The following is a 22,093-nucleotide window of genomic DNA, read 5'->3' as shown; positions in this document are numbered from 1 at the left end:
GGCAGATGTGTGTGCGCGCTGACCTAAAAATTGAGAGAATAAAAGAACTACATTAAATAAATAAAAATAGAACAACTTTCAACTTGACAATGACGGCATGTGACAGAGGGCTGTGCGGAGGACGTGATAGAAGCGTGGACCTCCTGCCCTGACTGTCAGGACACAAAGAGATAAAGAGCCTGCAAACAAAACTGTGATGACACTGGAGCCATGTTCGTGCACTGTTCACATGTAGCGACGCACATTTGTACTTGCATACTTGTGAGGAGAGAAAGTTCCAGTTTTGCATTTCCTAAGCCTAATTTACAGGTAGATGGCTAACACCAACCAAAAAATAAATCTCCTTTAATTTAAGCTTTAGCGCAGTTCATTAAAACTTTGATCCTACTTTCATAGATCTGGGACCAAAGCATCATCAAATATCAGTCCTCGTTAGAGTTGATATGATGAACAGGGCCAAAAAAGCAAATGGATTTGGTGATCATATACTTTTTTACTAATAATTACAACAAAAATAATGACAATAAGACGAACCATGCAACTGTCTTTGGGGTTTGGACAAAATTCCCTAAATGCCCTCGATCTTTAAAATCTTCCTATTTTAAGTGTGATTCATTTGAATTTCTGTACTTGATTAACTCTGGCATTATTTGTCATAAAGATGCAGCTATCAGTGCATATGCTATTAAGGCGCCATGTGTTATTAACTATGACACAAACATCATTTCCCCCAAAGGACAATAAAAAGAAGAAAAATTATGCAATTTCTTGCAATGCTTCCACTAATGCTTCCAATAAGGACATTGTTCATTCATTTTCAGTGTATTTATGCCATCGTGGCAATAGATTCACCAGTTTTTACCTTATTGGCATACAAACTTACCTTCATCTGTAACTTCTTCAGCATGTAGTACTGAAGTCTAAATGCTTCTGCTTATTGCTTTTCCTAATTTGAGGCCATAATTATCCACTGAGATTGCTAGCTTACTCTATTTTCTTCCAAAGAAGCAGGCCATGGAATAAGGTCAGAATGACACTGCATTTCAGTTCCACTGAAGTACAAACCGTCCGACCCATAAATCAAAAATCTGAACTGATCACCACAGGTCAAATATTCCTTTGTTTCCTCTCCATCTGATACTTTCAAATTCATATAAAAAGCAACAATCCTAATGGACACACTGACATATGGATGCAAGCAGATGTACAGTAGGCTTCCTTCTCACACTGTCTCTACTTGCTTTCACACACACTCGATATTTTTTGGACATCACAGGCTTGCCTCTCTGTCGTTCTCTCATGTAAACTCCACTGATATTTTGTGAACATTACAGTGTAAACATGGGCATCTTTCCCCCTCTCTCACTCTCTCTCAGTTTCTTTGTTTGTTTTCCCACTCTCTCTCAGACTGAACATTTTGTGTTACATTGCATTACATTCACATTCTCTCTTCCGCTCACACTCTCCAACACACACACCCCTCTGTTGTGCACTGATCAGCTTGTCTCTCAGTCAGCCATCTGTTCACCTGTCCGCTGTCTCCCTCTCTCCCACTTTCCCTCTCGCTCTCTCGCTCTATTGTGTTGCCAGGGTAAGATTCACCCTGCAGAGCACCACGCCAGCCTCTAACTGGCTATGACTGCTCGCAAGCCCCGCCCCACCTCACTCTCTTCGTTCCCCTCTGGCTCGCTCGCTCGCCCACCCGCCTGTCCGCCCGCCCTCTGTTTCCAGCTCTCCATGAAACGCTGCTGCTGCTTTGTCCTGTCTCTTTTTGTCTTTCTCTCGGCCTCTCATCTCTCAGCCCACCACCTTTAACGCAGCTCTCGCTCGCTCGCAGTGCAAGTGCAAACTCTCGCACTTGTCCTTCTGTGTTTTTCCACCCTTAACATCTCTCGCCATTGCTTCCTCGAAATGTCTCCATACTCAATACTCCCCAGTCGCTTATTTCCTCTCATCAACCTTCATTCTCTCCTCTGTTTCAGTTTCTTTCCCTCTCCTCTTTTGCCCTGTCTCTTGTTCCCAGAGCTTTTCCCATCATAATTTCCTTCCCTTTTCCTCTCTCTTTCCTCCTCCAACCTTTTATCCCTTACTCTGAAAATGTGTTTGAAGCCTCTATGTGCTCAAAGTCAGGAGCGAAAGTTATTGTACGACTGCATGTATAGTGGCAGTATTTGACGTTTAATAACAGAGGCAATAATACTTTGAGTGTATCAGGTTCCCTTCCTGGTTTTTTGCATTTCCTTTTCTGTTTCTCAGTTTTGCCTCCATCAGCTTTATCGTCACATTCATTTGGAAAGTGCCAGAAAAACTGACCTTTACCAAAAACATACATGTGTGTTTGGGTGTCACCATATCTAGCCATGAGTAGATGTATAGGTTTAACAAACACACACACACACACACACACACACACACTGACTCTGGAAGCAACTCTGGGCTCTGTGACTTGCCCAAGGACACTTTGGGAGGTGGGAAGGCCTGGATATGAAACTGCCGAGCAGCACCGCTCACACAGTTTTCCTGTTTAGCCACTTCAGATGTTTAAATTCTCATCTATGATAAAGTAATTGTTCAACATGGCAAGAAGACCATGAAACCTATCTTTGTAATCAGAAGAACAAAGAGTCCTGCAACTGATAGCGTAACCTCCACACAAACCTAATCTCAACTTCATCAAGTTAGCCTGGAAACAGCTTTAATCCACAGAAACTTTGGCCAGTCCTCCAAGAAAACTGGAACAATCATAATTGCTTTAAGAACAAGGAGAGTCGGGCTAACCACTGATTTGTACTGCACTTTAACTAAAGTTAAAGGATGGGAGTCACCAAATAATTGTCTGGAGTTCATAAGGCCACTGATCCTCCTGGTCATGGCTTCCAAGTTAGAGACTGAGGATGAATCAATCAGTCCTCATTAAAAAAAAAAAATCTGGTAATTAAACCAATTTCAGTCTTATGAAGGCAAATAAGACAGATTAAAAAACAACTCATTTCTAAAGTTACATTTACTTTACATACGAGTACCAAATTCCCACTTTGACTCACTGTTGCCGCGCTGCAGGTCAGCACAGAATCAAAATCTTGACTGGATGAATTTCAAGATCTATTCAGGAACCAAAGACTGGATTTTATTCTTCATCACTTCTAACAGAGGCATATTAGGACGGGATGTTTTAGTGGCAAACATGAACATGAAGGATAAACAGAATATTAACAGAGACATGTAAAAATCTTTCCTTTAACTGATTATTATAGTTTTCTAATCTCACTGTCTAACACTTTTATTTGCCCAGTACAGTATGTGCTGTTTATTGTTAGGCTTTCTTTTGGACTATGACGGTGCAGGTTATATGGTCTCAAAAGTATTTAGGTAGCAGGCAGAGTCCCTGCTGTCTAGCTCTGGTAAGTGCAAAGCAAACTGTAATGTCACCTCCCATTGTGGCTTGTCAAATACAGAAATGCAGAAGAAAGTCTCTCTCTCACACGCATGCAGCCTCCTACAGTCAGTCATTTGGGGCATCATATCCACAGTCTCAGCACAGCAGTGGCTGCCAGGCTCCTCAGATGTTGTATTATAGATCAGTACTTGTTGTTTCTCATGTCACTAACCTGCCAAGCTGTGAGACGTGAGGAAGTCATGTCCTCGCTGCCCACTAAAACACACACTCGCTATCGTGCGGGTACAGAATGTATTTTTTTGGACACCTAGTTAAAACAGAAAACCAATAAATAAAATAACAGAAAACAGAAAAGAACGTAAATGCATTTCCTCGTCACGCTCTCTGTCAGTTTTGTATTTAGATTAATTATGCTTCCTGTTCCTAGTGCTCCCCCGTGTAAAGTATTAATTATGCATTAATTTCAGGGTCAAAAGCGTATTTAACATGAAAATGTAAATGAAAACTCAACTATACGTTATGCATTGTGATGGTCTAACTAAGTGTTTTTATTCTAATTAAAGTATAAAATTCAGGAAGTTAGGTTGGATTAATCATTTAAACATTTGGACAAAGTTTAGTTTATGACTTGTAGACTTCCTTTAATTTCTAACCATTTAGTTTATTAAAAACCATCATTGCACAAACAGCTATTACCCCTCCAGCCCCTCCAGCTCTCACTGGAATTATTTGTCCATGAAAATAATGGACTTCTCTCACTTAGCCCTCAAGAGGCCTCTGGATGTATCAGAGGAAGCTGATCGTGCATGATGCCCTACGTCAACTACAGATGACCTGTAAGCCAATCAGTCTTATTGATATATGACCGCCTACACTAATGACAACTAAACAAAATATTTCGAAGCCCATTTTTCTGCCCTCTAGGAGTATGTGTTCCTCATTCAGAATCTCCATAACACGACTCAATCTGGGAGTGAGTCACATATTTGATAATCAAGGACTTCCAGTACTTAATATTGTTTTAATGAAATCTTGGCCCCTTTTCAGCACAGGGCTGTTAATTATTTTGTAAGAAAGGTCAGGATCACTGTTCTGAACACAATGCTGTGAATGTGTGGTATAATACTGACCATAACTGAAGGCATTATATTGCATTCCTTAACCTTGAAATTCAACTGCAAAAAGCAGCGAGGTAATAATAAGAAAGAAATTTGAATAATTTTGAGGCAATGACTAAACATAAGAAAAGTTTATATCTTGGTTTAAAAATCAAGTTGTGTGAATGTGTCATATCACAACCCCCCAAAAAAATCTAATTTAAAAAAGAGAACACATTAAAATTCTACTTGTAACGTAAAAAAAAAAAAATCCAAAAGTCCTAATTATGGTTGAGCTTTGGGCTTTTCAGACAAGTTTTGTGGTTCAGAAACTTGGAAGAAACAAATCCCAGTAAGAGTGGTGACCACTAATGTAAGCACCAATAAACCTTCCTATGACCTCTTCTACTCCAGATTAGGACCTTGGGCATGGCAGGTCTTAGCAGGAGGACCACAGAGTTCAGACAGCAAAGAAGGATTATATGAGGAGCATCTACAGGGCAACACAGGCATCAGCTCCCACCTGTGTGTGTGTTCTGGGAGAGGACGTCAGAGGAGAAGTGAGCATGCAACTCTGCAGAGGGGTGAATTTCTCAGTGTGCACTAAGTGGGGTAATCTGGGGTTGTATACTATTTGTTTGAAGCGCTAGGGATATTGTAGCAACAAAATCAATCTGTTGCTTAGTAGGAAAACACTGACAAGTAATGTTTCGCAATATGTGAGTCTCCCCTGGCTGCAGCCCAGGAGGATCAGGGCGGTGCCCAAAGTCCTTAAGCACGAGCAGTGAAGCTCTTGGTGAGATCTGTCTTCCCTGAGCCGCTTAAAGGAAAAAGGGCATCCCCCTTCTCCGCCCATCTTGCTTTCTCTCCTCAGCTATTCATCCCCACTCTTTTAGCATCGCGCTTGCTTGTGTTCCCTCTGTCTCTCGCTCACTTCCCTTCTTTGCCCTGATTGGGATCTGCAGTCAAGCGGATTAACACATTCTGACAGGAGAGGCAGGCTGCCCACACACACACACACACACACACACACACACACACACACACACACACACACACTTTCAAGCAGCACGTGCATCTCAGAGAGAGGCTGTGTGTGCATATGTACAGCTTCTCAAGCTTGCACTGAAGTGAAGGAATGTCTAACTGTGTGATGAATAGAGTCCCCACACCCACATACACACCTCAGTATGAACTTAAGTGCATCTAGGCATTTAGGGCCAGAGGTGCGTGCATGTACAGCATAGACAGAGCGACATACACGAAGCATAGACTGTGTACGCACGTGCACGTATCAGTTTGCGTGTGCCTGCGTGACTATATCCACACTTCATAATTTATACTCAAAAGCACTTGCAGAGGCAGAGCAGCAAATGGGCACATTTTGTGACTATCCAATTATCCCCTCTCTCTTCTCCCTCTCCCTCACTCTCGCACTCCGTCACTCGGTATGTCTCAGCTCTGTCCTTGACCAGCGATGTTACACCATGTGCCAGTGCAGATAATCTTTAATAATTATTGTATAATTCGCCAATCTTGTCACACTGACTGTTCGACTGTACAGGGCACCACTGAAAGCCCCCAACCCTCTATGTCTAGCATTTCTGTAACGCACGTCCAGTCATGGTTGTGACATTTAAATGTACAAAATGTACAAAATGATAATTATCATTTATTGCACATGGAGATAAAAACTCTTTTACAATAATCACAAGTCTGGTCAAGCTGTTTAAACTGCTGTTCTCTTTTGGACAAGAACATGTTAACAGATTTAGGTCATTTTTACTTTGCAAATTTTCTACATTTCTTTACAGCAATTATTTAATAAAATAATATATATAATAATAAAATAATTCCTGCTAGTGTTTCACAGTAAGAGCCCTTCAGAGAAGTAAAGACATTGGGTTCTTCTCCCCTATAACTTGCCAAGAAAATATCTAATGAAATCTTAGTCACAACTGAGTTATTAAAAGGATGCATGTGATGATCTTCTGTATTTTTGTTACAGTCAACAAACCAACACTATATTCATTCTAGTAACGAGTACTTTGAGGCCATCCAAAGCCAGATCTATCTTATTTCGCTGTGTCACAAAGCTCCATTGTTTATCCAAAAACTTTCAGCAAGCCACACATTTGTACTGGGGAACTTTTCCTTTCATTACCACAAACACCGACACTGTTGAGTACTTTCTTTTGACCAAATTCTACATAGACATTCCTAACTTAAGCACAGAGCGTGGATTTATCTGTCACTGAAAAAAGTCCCCAACAAATACCCTGTTCCCTACAGACAAATGTTTACAATAACTCTGCTTCCAAAAAAGGTGATTACACTGTGTGCAACAAAATTCAATGATTTGCAAATGATTAAAAGCGATTTAAAAAAGTAAAAACAAAATGTTAAAACTGAGAAACGCTATTGTCAGTAATGTTCATTTTGAATTTTATGCCAGCAAAAATGCTCTAAAAACGTAGGACCAGGGGCATGTTTACCACTGCGTTGCATCATCTCCAGCTCTTTTTTTCAAATGTTTTGTCAGCCAAATGTTTTCCAATTTCCAGCTAATGCAGAATATCAGCTCCTTAACAGCTGTCAATGGTTCTGCTTTTCAACAACCTGTTTTGGAGCTAAATATTACACATTTCCCTCCACTACATTTATGCAATGGTTGTATTTACTCATTACCTTGGAGATTTAGGTTTCCCATACAAAAAGTGACAAAGACACATTTAAATAAGCTGCAGTTTTACTTAATTGCTATTTTGTGCAGCTATTAGCAGTACACTATAGAACGTATTCTGAAAAAGGTTCTAAGGGCTTTTATTTTTTTAAACTGAAATGACTCATGCTACTCTACTGGTAATGCGAAATACCAAGAACTCATGGAAAATGTCAGGGGCGAACAACACTGATACCTGCCCAACAAGGTGTTTAATGCAGTACATCTGTGGAAGGGGACAGTTGAGGACAAACGCTGGCGAATGTTGCTTAATGCCTCCTGGCTTATGAAGAGAATGGGTGGTGGGCAGTATGAAGGCCGGTATAGGAAGGAAGCTCCCATGTAGGACACAACACACACACAGATACACACACACAGAAGCTGACACAACCGAGAGGCTCACCAAGTCTGAATATTGTATGAGGCGTTCTCATGGGCCACTGCAGAGCGTGCAAACAGAAAGAGAGGTGGACTTACGCATGCACACATACACACACACACACACACACACAAAGAGACAGAATGAGACAGAGTGACACACTCGAAAACACAAACACATGTACACACACAAACAGAGCCAGTGGAGCTTGAGCTGATGTGGCCCGGAGCAGCCCAACGCCCAGCCACGACACACACACACACACACACACACACACACACACACACACATACATGCATGCACTTGCATACACTTAAGAGCCATCTGCAGCTGAAGATACAGCCTACAGAAAGGCTTTACTGCTGACACTCTGAGACAGACAGAAAGAGAAGGACAAGAAAGAAGGGAAAAACTGTCGTGACCGAGTGAATCAGGAGATTAGGAGGAAGCGAAGTCAGGAAGGGTAGAAGGAAGAGAGAAACTGACAGACAGAAAGGTGAAGGGAAAATTATAGCCTCAAACTCTCAGTCTTACCTTCAGCCCACTCAAACACAAAACTGCTTCACCAACACTTTCACTGAGATTTCAGCAATTACTGAATGCAAGCCCTTATTGGATGAAATTCCCCTTAGGAGCATTCTGCTCAGGCCCCAAAGATTTCATGCCTCTTCACAACCAAATAATAACCAATAATGACAAATCCCCAATCACAAAACTCAGGAAGTTTAGGAGTATGTTCAGACAAAGTCCCCTTTGTGAAATAAATTAGATAAATCTGTTATTCATTGCATTTTCTTTAGGCTTAATGTAGCTAGGCTGGCAAATTCCTTTTAGTCCATGTGTGATTTTGGAGTGATACTTTGGCCATTTTATAACCCATTTCTGATGAGAACCAAATGCTTCCATCAACAGAAAAACAGATGGAAATCAGTTCTAGTTGAATGTGGAATTTACTTTCTGCTATATATGAAGTAATTCAAGCTTCAAGTATGACTCTGTCTTGTATTCAAGGAAAATGGTTTCCCAACAGTTCTGGTCTGAAAATCTTTTTATAATCAGAGATTCCGCAAGAAAACTGTTGGAAAGAGGATTAAATCTCACAGCCAGAGAATACTCAGATGCAAATCCAGAGCTGGGACTTTTGTGATCCAGGACCTGAATTCAACCAATGAGTCCTTCAGGTAGGTTCCTACAGCGGAAAATAGCGTTCTCCATTTAAAAGCACCTTTAGCAGATAACTGTAGCTAGCCATTGATTTGGGTGTTTGTGAACAGTTTGAGAGAACTTGGAAAAGAATTACGCCTTAAAGCAGCAGTTAGAGGTCAGATGAGCTTCCGAGCGCTTCATAAATCGAATCAAACAATGTTTGCAGCCTGTGGGTTTCTTCCAATAACGCATTTGAAATAGCCTGAAAGAGGGAAATAAAACTCATCATTTGCTGTCAAAGTTCAGCACTCCAGGGACACAGGTTGGTATCGCTTACTTCATAAATGTAGTGAATCAAAAACTAGTGGAGAACAAAAGGGTGCAAATAATATTTATTGCTGTAGGATCAATCTCAATTTTACAGGACTACGTTCTGCAATTTAGAAGCAGCTGATAAAAGAGGGAATCACTCCCACTCTATTATTTTTTTGTTCTCAGATCATTGCCAACACAAGGTTTTATTCAAAATTATAAGGGCAATATGACAAAAAATTCAGATTGGGAAATTGCTGTTGACACAGATCAGGTAATGCTAGTGCCCAACTAATAATGGCCTAAATCCATTCATGAGCTAGCCATCTCATTTTCTGAAACCTTCCTGTTTTGCTGCGTGTTGTTTGAAATACGATTTAGCTCGAGCATTCAACATGACAGTAAAGCCATGGCGGTGACTGCATGTTGACAGTGTTTGTGGTTGACTGATCATGAACTCCTGCAGCAATATTCAGTGAGGAAAAAACCCTCAAAGCCAGGCGAGATAAAGCTTTAAGTCAACGCTCCATATGAAGCGTAAGTGCTGTACTGCGGTGTACACGGCTCGCTGAATCATACCTAACCATCTCGTGTTGAATTCATGAGAGGGTCCTTATGTATAAAAGGGTCAGCAAGGCATGTGAATATGTTCCATGTTCGCCTGACAAGCTCCAGCGAAGCCTTTTCCCACAGGGAGGAAAGACGTTAGGAAGCAAATGGATTCCTATTACAAAACCATAAAAATGCAACTGACGGGCTGCCCTCACACTTTCTCTGCTGACCTAACCGTTGACCTCTCTTCTAGTAAATATGTAAATGAACAAACATTATTTTTTTCAGAAGGTTCTTCCTCTAACTGGTGGCCATTTTATGCTGAAGTGGTTTCCAACTGGTTCCATGCATTGTCCTTTGGCTTGTTGGTGTTTTGTTGTTGTTGTCAGAGAGGTCTCCAGGTAACAATACGACCAAAGCCAGAGTGTTAAGGGGGCGGGGGATAAGACGGGGAGGCCCAGCTGTTCCTATCTCTCTACTCCCATTAAGCCTAAAGGCACCAAGCCAGAATCCAACCATAAACAGCACTGGGACTGACTGGACTCCACAATTCTGAACTGGGCAATAGTAAAGAAATACTAAAATATATGGTTACTTTTCAGTAACAAGGGATTTAAGGAAATAACAGTGGGTTATAAAAAGTTTTTAAAAAAAATGTAATGACACCTCTAAAAATGTGGTGTTCAACCACTTCAGTTTCTTAAAGCCTAATTTATAATGCATAACAATTTAGAAGAAGGTTAGATTGCTGCAAACACTGAAGGTTAGTGTGACTTTGGCTACTTTATAGATTAAACAAGATGTAAAATATCACATCAGCTGATTTTTTTGAGCTAAGCTACCTTAATCACCCTCTGCCTCTAACCTACCTACAAGTAAACAGGCATGAAAGTGATATCAATCTCTAATCTTATTCTTGGGAAGAAAGTTAATCAATACACATCTGAAAATGTCCAGCTTCCCCTTTTAATGACTTAATGTAGAATAAACTATGATACTCAGAGCCTTATTGCAACAGAAGGCAACACAGTTTGGTCAGGAAGTATATCTAGGTCAAGATTACTTTAAGTCTAGCATCTGCTAAAATAAATAAATATATTAATTAATTAAAATAAAGGTGATCAAATGGAAAAAAAATACATTGAATGGACCTTAACAAAAGGTTACAATCTGACTCTGTAGAGGATAAAATAGGTTTAATCAAGAATTAATCTTTATTGTTCCAACTGTAGAACCATGTAGAAGGAGGATGCATAAACAATGAATAACTTTCTGAGATTCATGCATAATAAAATAAGCACCTATGAATGAAAACGTATAGATCAACATCAGAAGAGGGAAAAGTGGACCTTTTAAGGATGTCATTGTGTTAAAAAGGTTTTGAGGTGTGTTAAAGACGCAGTTGTTTCCCGCTGTTTGACCCACTGCCCTCCCTCCCGTCTCCACGCTTTACCTCGATAATGTCAGCGTTAGTCCGGCTCTCGTGTGGCTCGTTGTACTCGGTGTACTTCAGCAAGACCTTGTCCATGTCAGTGCTGGCATACTGGAACAGCTTGTTGGAGTGGTTAAAGATGATGAGAGCAATCTCGCAGTCGCACAGGACGCTCAGCTCGTAGGCCTTCTTCATCAAACCAAACTTCCTCTTGGTGAACGTCACCTGATGACCAAAAAGAAAACTGAGCTGAGAGAGATCTAACACAATCTTGGTAAAGCTTTTATCAAAAACACTTCATAGTTTCCTAAAACAATTGTAATTTTAATTTTATAACATCATAAGCGACACTCTGTTAATGAAGTTTTGAAATGAAATTGAAATGAAAACAAGGGCATTATATACATATCTACATTTTATTTCTTGTTCTAAGGCAAAAAGGTTTTCATGGAGCCTCTTGGTCCTGAAGGATGTGGGCCACGGAGCTAGAGTGTGGATCTGGCAACAAGCCACGGATTATAGATTTTTATTAAAAGATCTATTTCAATTTTCATGAGAGCAAAAATTTTCTTCGGGTTCTGTTTAGAGTGATGTTCACTTACAAAATTAAAATGTCAACATGTACAGGTCGCAACCATTTCCAAAAAAAAAAAAGAAAAATACATGCTGATAACCATATTTCTTTCATCACACACCACAGCTAAGACAAACTAGATATTTGAAAAGGATGCAGGTGGTGCACACAAGTTCTCCTCAGCAATTTTTTAACAAATAATAAATAAAAGAAACGAAGCAAGTGAAAGAAATTTTGTTATTTCAGCTTAAATACAACAAATTTTGAATGTGTTTGAATAAAAACATATAGATATAAATAAAAAAATCTGTTCACCAGAATTAAAAAATCTATAATCTGCAAATAAGACACAAGGCATGATGAAACTGAAAGGAACACACTGAGAAATCTGTCAAATGCTGAGAGTAAAACTGATACTAAATATGACTGTAGGATAAGCGACAGCTAGCATCTGTCAAAGCTCCCCTAAAGCTCTCTAATTGTCATGTTATATCCTGTTTTATCTGATGAAAAACCAAAGAGTAAAACTGACAACTTGCAGCTTTACAGTAAATTATCTGACCTCACTGTGACTCTCAATCTTGGCAGGAAAGTAAAAACGCACATTTACTAAAATGTTGAGCTTTTCCCCCTCAAGACCTGACTTAATATCATTTTGGACCAGAGCCATTCAAACCAGCTTATCCTCAGTTAAACTGAAAGTGTAATTTGAGCTTTTTGCACTTCCAGACTCTAAACACGGCACAAATCGTGCGCTGAAGCGTATGGTTTGGCTATCTGAGACAAAGCAAGACTGACTGCATGGAAGCACTGTGTATTAAACATACAAGATAGAGACATTTTCAGGAAAAAAAGACTTCTAGACAGAGTGTCTAAACATGCTCTTTCAAGTACTCAGATTGTATTTTGTGCACAGACTTTCACTTCAGTCCGTACACTCCTTTCTCTCCCGTCACACTCGCTCTCTGTCGCTTTCACACTCTGTTATGCTCTTTTCCATGCTCTCTTTCTATGTCACACACTCTCTCCCGCTCTCTTTTCCGCACTCTCCTTCTCTCACACGTTATTTCTCCCTTTCCCTTATGCATACATACACACACATAACACACACACACACTCTCTTGTACAAGCCCCCTCAGTTGTGAACAAGCTGAACAGAACTGGGAGTGTTGCTAAAGCACAGGGTCCCTTGTTGTCTGCCGGTTGGCTTTAGAAGCGCTTCCCTGCTATAACCAACTGGTATTTACAATCCAGAGAGATTTGGCTTTGTTTGGATTAAACACACAGGATTGCACAAACACAAACACACACAAGGAGAAGAAGATTAGCAGAAGAAAAAGAAGAAAAGGCTTCAGGTACTGTTACAATATCGAGCATTTGATATGGGAGAAATGGAAATAAAAGTCAATGTGTACACAGATGGTGTTGAAGAGGCAGAAAGATTTCAAGCATGCTGCACTTCAAGCAGGCCACACCCACGAATGACATCAACACATTTTCCATCAGACGTGCAAGCCAAAAACCTGCTGTGACATCAATGATTGTGGCTGTGACCTGAAGTGCAGCATGCTTACAAGTTTCCTGCAGTTTACTGCACTTTCTTATGTAACCTTAAGTCTTAAAGTCCCTTTAAATCTTTGATTCTTATTCTTAGAAAGCTTTTTGTTCTGTACATCTGGAGATTGGTGATTTTTACTGAGGGAGAGGGAGTCACATGTTTGACCTTGAAGATTTTTAGCTATTTTACATTAATTTCAGTAATGGACTGATTCGTTTACTTTTTTGCTTTTAAATTGAAAAAAAAAAAAAAAAAATCAAGATTTTTCTGACATTTTTAATATTTAGTGAAGTGTTTTTACAAAGGTTGAACTGATTTCACTGCAATTTTTTACAGATATTCGAGACCTTTAAAAAAGTCTTCATCAAAATTTAATCGCATTTACTTGGCTTTTAAGAGCAAAACTGCAACCCTAATGGAATAACCATCTTCTGGTTTTATTTTTAAGAGTGAGAGTGTTGAGCTTTTTTGTCCATTTATGGTAATTATACTGTATTATAATCATTCTGTCGCCAAATAAACGTATTAATGATATTCTGATACTGCCTCTAGGGTTTACCTGCATCGACAGAGGCCACATTTCTGTGGCAGAAGGCTGCTCCGCTGGCAGCTGAGTTCTGAACTGAAACTATAATTGAAATGAATTGAATACAGAAAGAAAGAGAGAACAGATAGAGTGGTAGAGATAAGATAGAGACACTGAGGATGAAAGCAGGAAAAGCAGCAAGTGAGACCTTCAATCTGTGCATCGTTCTCTCCTACAATCACTTCATCTCTTCCATCTCTTGCTCCTTTCTGCACCCGACATGTTTAAGCCTCCCTCATCCCTCCTTCTCCCCTCTTATTTTCTCGCCCTCGTTTTCTCTTCCTTTCTTCTCTCTCTCTCACTTTTTCCACATCCTCCCTTCCTCCCTCCCTTCACACTCGCTCACTCATTGCTTCCTGCTGCCACAAATCAAATTATATCGGGGTCGTATCCATGGGCAACCGACTCCCCTCCTCCCCTCCGCCCCCCATTTCCCACCTCATCACACACTGCTACCATCATCTCACCCCCCACACCCCCTCCCTCCCCATCTTTATCTCTCTGCCTATCTACATATCTCTCCACTTCTCTTCCTCTCTCCCTTTCTCTCTCTCTGTCTCACACACACAGACACACATGCACAGAATGAGCAGATAAATTATGTGGCGATGTTGGAAAGGGAGGAAATTACAGTTGTGCGGGATGACAAGACTGGTTGGTGATGAAGAGACAAGCCACTGCAAACAACAACTGCTCCCTAAAAAAATTATAAGGTCATCCACCAGTGCTTAAAACAAACAAAATCAGTCCCACATCCCAAACAAAACCTCTGTTCGTCTTTCTTTTTTCTTTTCTTAGAAAAAGTAGGCAGTGGGGTAGTGACTTTAGGTCTGAGCTTCAATCTTGCTGTTTACCACAAAGGATAAACAAGCTGGAGGTAATTGACATTAAGAGCTGAATTGCCAGGTAACCAATGGCAACTGAAGAATAAGACATCCTCAGTGAGGAGAGTAAGAAAGAAAGGGGGCGAGTGGTTTCATTGGAGTGCGTGTGCGTGCATGCGTGTGTCTTGGCGAGGTTGTGGTTGTGTGGCAGATGGATGAGGAAACCACCACTGACAACCACAACCTCCTCTTGCTGTTTCCTGTAGCCAAAACCTTCTCTTTCATTTGCTAGCTTACAGTCTCACTCACACATACAGTTTGAACAGTTGGGGGAAAATAAAAAAAATAAATACACCAGGTCTCACCATACTAATCAGTACAGGTATGAATTTTCAAGTATCTACAGAACCACAACATGCCATTGTTATTTTAAATGTTAAGCGATTCATAGCAAAGGTATTGTAAATAAAACTGTATCTACTGGAACTGCATTTGTTGTGTGTAAATGAGAGACAGAACCTCCCCCCCCCGTAAATTGCCGATCTTCACTTTTAATTAAGGTGCTCCTCTACTAATATTTTAATTGCCAAGAACTGTGCTACAAATAAACAAAAGAGCAATATAATCAGCTGCTTCTCCAGAGTCTCTCTTGTCCTAAGGTATCGCTACACTGTATTGTCCTTCATTTTTTACACATATGAATCTGGAAAATGTTGGGAGAATCATGCTGGAACATTGGTCAAAGCTCTGCTTTTCCACAGCACACCGCAGGAGCTAGTCCACTTCAGAGAGTTTTTACTACTGGAAATACTGATTTAGGCCAGAACGCTGCCTTGGTAGAGTGTGCAGGATACAGTACACACAGTATCCCTTCTGCTAGCTACGAATTCTTCAAACAACTTTGTGTGCCATCGGTGCAAATCGGTGCAATTGCTGACAGGTTAAAAAAACAAAAAACATCTAGTGTCTAATATTAGTGTGTTAGAGATTTGCTTTCTCATGTGCTATTCTGTTGAATAATGTCTAGAGAAGTTTGGAGTTACAGTGCATGTGCAAAATTGAATCTTGATCTGCTTTGCAACGTAGGTTAGCTCAGCACAGTGGTTTTTCTGCATGTTGAACTACAGTTCACGATGAACTACAGAACAGGATGAGAGCTACAAATTGCAGTCTAAAAGAGTGGCATTAGATGCATTTATATGCAAGATAAGAAACTCTATGGAGAATAATTCGAATGGTATCAAGATTGCTCTTGATAGTGCTCGTGTCAACTTGCACTTAGCTTCTTTCTCTTGCAGCCTCCTCTAGCTCTTTTTGAGGGGAGACCTAAGTGTTCCAAGCTACCCAAGCATGTTTTGGGTCTACCCCTGGGGTCTCTGGCCAGAAGGACATGCTCAAAAAAATCTCACCTCACAGATGCCTTAAGAGGCTTCCTAGTCAGATGCCCAAACCAGCTCATCTGGCTCCTTTTAATATGGAGGAGCAGCAGCTCTGCCCTGAACCCCCCCCTGAACGACTGAGATCAGTAAGGGAGAGCCCAGACACCCTTCTGAGGAAGCTCATTTCCACTACTTGTATCTCATTTTTTCGGTCACTACCCACAGCTTGTGGCCACAGGTGTGGGTAGGAATGGAGATCAACCGGTAAATCGACAGCTTTGCTTTCACAATCAGCTCTCACTTCAAGAGAGCAGGCCGATACAGTGTCCACATCGCTGCGGACACCACACAACACATTAATGCTTAATGCTTCATAAATCGTTAGACTTTTAAATACTTTATTATGCATGACTATATTCCAACAACTACTAAAAGTTATCTGTTCTAAAATGTGAATCCTGTGGACTCTGTAAATTTGCTATAACTAGAACTACTTCAGTTAGGTGAATTTTATTCTTCAACGATGGGTTACACTTGAAAAAAATCTAGATAAGCTGAAATGCTGAAATTCAACTTATTTAGTGGTGAAAGAAAAAATTCAGCACTATTACCTTTTTCCATTCACAGATATTTTCAAACTTATTTATTGAAAGCTGCTTCAAGGCTCATAAAAAAAAAAAAAAAAAAGTACTGCACATGAGATTTTTTTCATGTGCAAAAGATCATGCACATTCAGAAACATGGCTTAGAATTCTATGTTTTGCTAGATGGAAGCAAAAAGCAAATGCTCAACTTTGTACAACAATCTTTAGCTTTGATAAGTTCATGTTCAGATTTTAGGTGAATTATGAATGAATGCATCAAAGCTGTAAAGTTGGCTGGGGTGCCGCTGAGGATTAGTTTAAAACCTGACTCATATCTATTTATTTTTTTCTACAACACTTTGCATGAAATTGCCCCGATTAATTGATCTACAGGCCTACAATGAATTTAACAGCTATGTTAAAAAAAATAAAAATTTTATGGCACGGCAAGCTTAAATTAGTTTACTTTTAGACTCAACGACAATACAGAAATACTCATTACAATATGCTGAATTTGTATCAGGAGCTGGTTTAAATGTTAAAATCCATAAATATTTGCATAAATGTAAAGAAGTGCTTTGATGTGTCTAATAGTTGATCATCTGAATTAACCATAAATTGATAAAATCCCATTTGGTTACAGCACATGCATGTTTTATTTAACAGTTTCTAATCTGAATTATCAGAAAATGGGAGTTGAGGCACAAGTGCTTCTAATTATTTCAAACTACACATCACAGAGACGTCTGTGAAATCACGTTTTCTCCAATCAGTTTGGTATGATGGACTAATAATAGTGACACTAAATGCACGACTACAATACTCATTAGACTTAGCTAAGGAAAATAGATGCAGGAGCAGTATACTGGACAGCAACTACCCCAAAATGTGATTCAAAACCAGAATCAAAATATCATCTCTAACTTTGGGGTCAGTGTTAGCAAAACAAAAACATAAATCTTAAGTGGATAGTTTATACTAGCATCCCTGGAGTAATAGTTTTAAGTGAGTTTTCTTGTTCCTTGAAATTTAATTTCCAAAACAACCAGATGATGAATGTAATTCTTGCATTGCACTATGCACTACAGCTGTTGCTTAACATAAATCTGATTAGCGATTCGGGATTCTTTGATTTCTGGCAGCGAATCTTTCTTCTTCTTACATCTTCTTGCTAAAATGGGTCACAGTGTTAATGAAAAGTCAACTCTTTCTGTGTTATCTTTGATGTGACAAACACTTCCATAAAAAGAAATAAACAATTAAATCAAAGCATTCCAACATACCAGTCCTGTTCTTTTTCATGCGTCTTTGTCTTTGTAAGAAATGTGGTATTTGAGATGTTGTCATGTTTCCAGCCGGGGCCCACACTCTGAACGCTGTTTATTTTGCAGAGCTTATGGCAGCATCTCTGAATCAACATGTAGGAGGGTGACGGGCTGCATGTACTCCAAAATTCATTTGATTTCCTTTCAGAAGCTGCACTGTTCATTAGCTGAAGCAACACAGAGAAAGCATCTAAAAACCCCTTATTTCATAGTCTGTTCCACCTCAAACACTAAATGTCACTGAGAGAACAACTGAATCCTGCTTTACTGTGTCAATTGCTCTCACTGAGAACATCAGATAAACAGGAAAAAAAGGGGGCGAAAAAAAAGAAGGTGAAATGTAAATGCTGACTACAGCTTTGGTTCCATACGAGCATCAAAATGTCATCGCGCTGACTGGTTTGACAAAGTGATTAAGAAACCATTTTCTGCGGGGAAATCGCTTGATCGCAGTCAATGATTAATTTGGGATTGTGACATTATGATCATGTATTACCACAGAGTTCATCACCTTATTGATAAACTGTTCAACACCTGACAGAAACACTGGCTGCTCGAGCAGAAACAGCTACAACCATTCCTCCTTTATGTCCAATTGTGTACTGATGAATAACAACTCATCATACTTCACTGACCCCCTGCAGGCACTGCTTCCTCTTCTTTATCGAAATGCAACCTGCTAAGATTGATGAGAAGAAAACTGAGGATGATTTTCCAAACCCTACGGCCACCTCGCTTTTACAGTGCTCGGGTCTTATTCAGTCAGGCACCTTGTTTCTCTCCCTACGCCTGTCTCCATCTTGTTTTTCTTCTCTCTCTGTTTTTGAAGGTGGGCACGTCAAATCCATTACTCAATCTGCTCAATGGAGCGAAGCCCATTTACCAGTTGACTCATTTTAGATGGATCATTTACCCTTTCATCCTCTCTGACAATGCCACTGATGTAACCAGAGGGACTGAGTCTGTTTTTTGGGGAAATATCATACTTTTTTTTTTTTTCTTGCCTTTTTCCACTGTAGGAAGGGGAGGTGTCAGAGAAACCCCCCGACACATATGAGCCTCATAAAACACAATGCTATTATACTGTTCTGTTGTGGCACTCTTGAGAGAGCTGCAACTATGTTGTTCATGCTACATGGGACATATGAAAAACGAAAAGGATCCCTGTGGGAATTTCTTATTGCCTGAGCTAAAGTATTCTGTCACCACAATGGAATTCAGTGCTGGAAAAGTGAAAATGATCATTTCTTTCTTAGATCTGAGCAGAACAGATGAGAACTATACAGAGAAATCAGCTCAGTGAAACCCTGCATCTACTGGCTATATATGCATCATTTAACACTCCCGACTGGATCGTGAAGTTTAGCTCAGAAATTAAACAAATATGTGTGTGCTTGTTAATTTTGTCTTTAGCCTTCAGTGTAACCATTTAGCTACAGCATAGCTAATGAGTGCATTAACAAAGTTAACAACAATATCTGGACTGTGTGCTGCCTGTGTTTTCTGCTGCAAGTTTCTCAAGCAAGTAGAAACTGAGACCGAAGAAGATAAAGTAATGACACAAACTGTCCCACAATCACTCCAGATGGGTCAGATACAACTGCCTTGTGGTACAGTGGTGCTATCAGCAGATGAAATACCCACTCGGTGACATACCAAAGCCATCTACTGCTGTCTGTGCAGACATACTTACCCCTTTTTTTAAACAGCAAGTTCCAGCTTTATTATAAATGTATATCATAATGTATAAGCTGTGCAATTCATCTCTTATATGAACAACATAATGTCTATAGCAATGGAACACATTTGCAAACAACCTATTTAATGTGTTCATTTTATATTACAAGTTCCTTACAATAATTATGCCAGTTTTTACGAAATTAAGTTCCTGAAAAAAAATTAATAAAATTCAATAAATCAAAATATTAAATCTTGATTACCTAACACTGCATGACATTTATCATATACTTCACTACAAGGGCGTTTGGGATTTCCTTATGCATGCACACGAAACAGGGTCAATACAGGATTCATTTTCAAGTACCACAGGACTGATCCACAAATCCAGCTATTTATAATTATCCAGCTACTTATTTTAACTTTGTTGAAAACTTTAGTTTAATTTCTCTAATGGTTTCTGAAACAGGAGTTTAACAGGGGCTACTTTCCATATCATGACAGTTCAGGTCATTTGTTCTAACCTGTTTGTTGCGTTCGTCAGTGATCCTCTGAATCTGGATCTTTTTCCTCCCCATGGTTCTGGTGTTGCAGTGGGAGGATTAGGGGAAAGTGACAAGATGTGAGGTCACGGATGGCTGCTGTTACTTTTCCTCCTCTTTGAATCTCTATTCGCTTTCAGTTTGCCCTCGGTGTACACACTGACCCTGTTTGAAGCACCCAGGCAGGGAGGCTTCCACCAGCAAGATTGAAAATAACAAAAACAAAAAAAGAGGGAGAAGGAAGAAAGGAAGACTGGGGCTCTGTGTACAGCACGCTTTTCAGATCATGGTCCTGTTTCTGGGGGCAGGTCATCCACACTCAAGCTGAACTAGGATCTTCTGCCCTCCCCTTCACCTCAGCTGGGCAGCTCCTGGAAAACAACACAAGAGACATTTATCAGGCTGAGAGAGACAGAGATTCTGAAAAGGGCAGAGAGAGCGAGGCTTTGTTTGTATACTGTGACCCAATTTAGCTACTACAAACCCAACATATACAAGAGAATAAATGATGCAGCAATCCATTTGAGGCACCATCAAATCAGAAGCACATTTGGCTGAAATGAAGAGTAGGTGAGGGGGGTGGGAGTGTTTGTGGCTCTACATGCAGAGCAAGAGGCCCTCAGGGGCCCGCGAGTCGGGAGGCTGTGCTGTGTCAGCTTCATTAGAGGCATCACCGCCACATCACTGATCTGCTGGTCGCCCACGGCAACCGGCTGCCCAGCCCAGGCCGCCTGACACGCCGAATGTGAATCCCCGATCAGAGGCACATTAGAGAGAATCCACCGAGTCTGTGGATTCTGCTCATTTCCCCATTTTCAAAACACCGTCTTATGCATTGATCATTTCTCTACAGGAAGCTCAGTAGTGACAAGACAATATGACGATCTGCACTATGCTGAAGGAAATTATTCTCCCTTTAAATCCATGAAATATCCATATAAATAATCAATGCGGTTAAAATGCAATTTTCAGTCTTTTCAAACAGATTTTCTCACGAAAGATACCTGACACATCTGCAAAGAAAATGAGTGGGCAGATCTCCAGTGACACTTCATATTTAAAAGACAGGATGGCCAATGTCATTTTCTGACCATTAATATCATTACGCCTTATTACCTAAACTGAATGCTGACCTAATTCCATGCAGAACAGCGAAAGATGACGAGTGTAAAAACGTGTGTCTAATTCACTCATACGTCTAACTAACCATGAAATAAGGGTGGTCTGGGATACGCTACGGTGCCTGATCAAAAACAGAGGATGGGTACATTACGAAGTCCATATTTTAAAAGGGCAAGTCAGAGCGAGAAAGCCCAGAGTGTTTCTGCAAATTCATGCAAACTCATGAATGAATGAGACAGCAGCAGCCCAGGAATGGCAACAGAGGCAAAGACCGTTTTAGGCCCTGTTACTACTATTTACGGTTCATCTTTAAAAATAGCACTCTATATATATACATACAGATTGTGTGGACACACAGCACAGCCTGCACGTGCGTGCACACACACACAGAGACAGTGGCAGCCAAGTGGCAGAATTACAGAGCTAAATCATCTGGAAAGCAGCAAGTACAGACACCAGGTCCGCAGCATTGTTTGCATTCCCTCTACCTGGGAGAGCAGCAGCAGAAGAACGCCCTCTATTTACATCCATTCTTATGAAACAAAGAACGTGAAATAGTCTGTCATGAGACTGACATTCCTTTTGTGCTGCTGTGGGAGCTGCACTGCATGCTCGTTTAGAGAGGATGCAATTGGCTTAGCTTTGGAGATGAGTTGCCTATGAATTATGCACTGATGGGAAAGAGTGGAAGGGGGCTGAAGAAAGAGTGTTATGAATGTCATAATTGCTTTGTAAAAAGGCTTGATGGAGAACTGGAGGCTGCCTGGGCCCGATTTTTTACACTGAGCATCTACAGTGAGCTGCAGGAACTGAATGTATTATACTGGCAAGATCTTTCACATATTTGGTTCCAGCCCCTTAAACAAAATTATTTTATAAAAATCC

The 22,093-nt window shown here is 40.3% G+C and overlaps 1 protein-coding gene across 9 annotated transcripts in view; it reads right to left on the bottom strand.

Annotated features, from left to right (window-relative positions):
- The window catches only part of mef2d (myocyte enhancer factor 2d), a 102,619-nt gene that overhangs the window by 44,729 nt on the left and 35,797 nt on the right, over positions 1-22,093 (bottom strand). For all 9 annotated transcript variants that reach the window (XM_025911272.1, XM_025911275.1, XM_025911277.1 and 6 more), the window contains exons 2-3: positions 20,069-20,457; positions 11,059-11,262 (exon numbers count right to left, since the gene is read on the bottom strand). In XM_025911272.1, coding sequence (XP_025767057.1) covers positions 11,059-11,262; positions 20,069-20,122 — 258 coding nt within the window. In that variant the 5' untranslated portion in view covers positions 20,123-20,457. The remainder of the gene's footprint in view (positions 1-11,058; positions 11,263-20,068; positions 20,458-22,093) is intronic.

This window comes from Oreochromis niloticus, linkage group LG11 (assembly GCF_001858045.2).
Source record: "Oreochromis niloticus isolate F11D_XX linkage group LG11, O_niloticus_UMD_NMBU, whole genome shotgun sequence".
Lineage (NCBI taxonomy): Eukaryota > Metazoa > Chordata > Actinopteri > Cichliformes > Cichlidae > Oreochromis > Oreochromis niloticus.
Note: the sequence above shows the minus strand (reverse complement) of the source record. Positions and strands in the feature narration are given on the sequence as shown.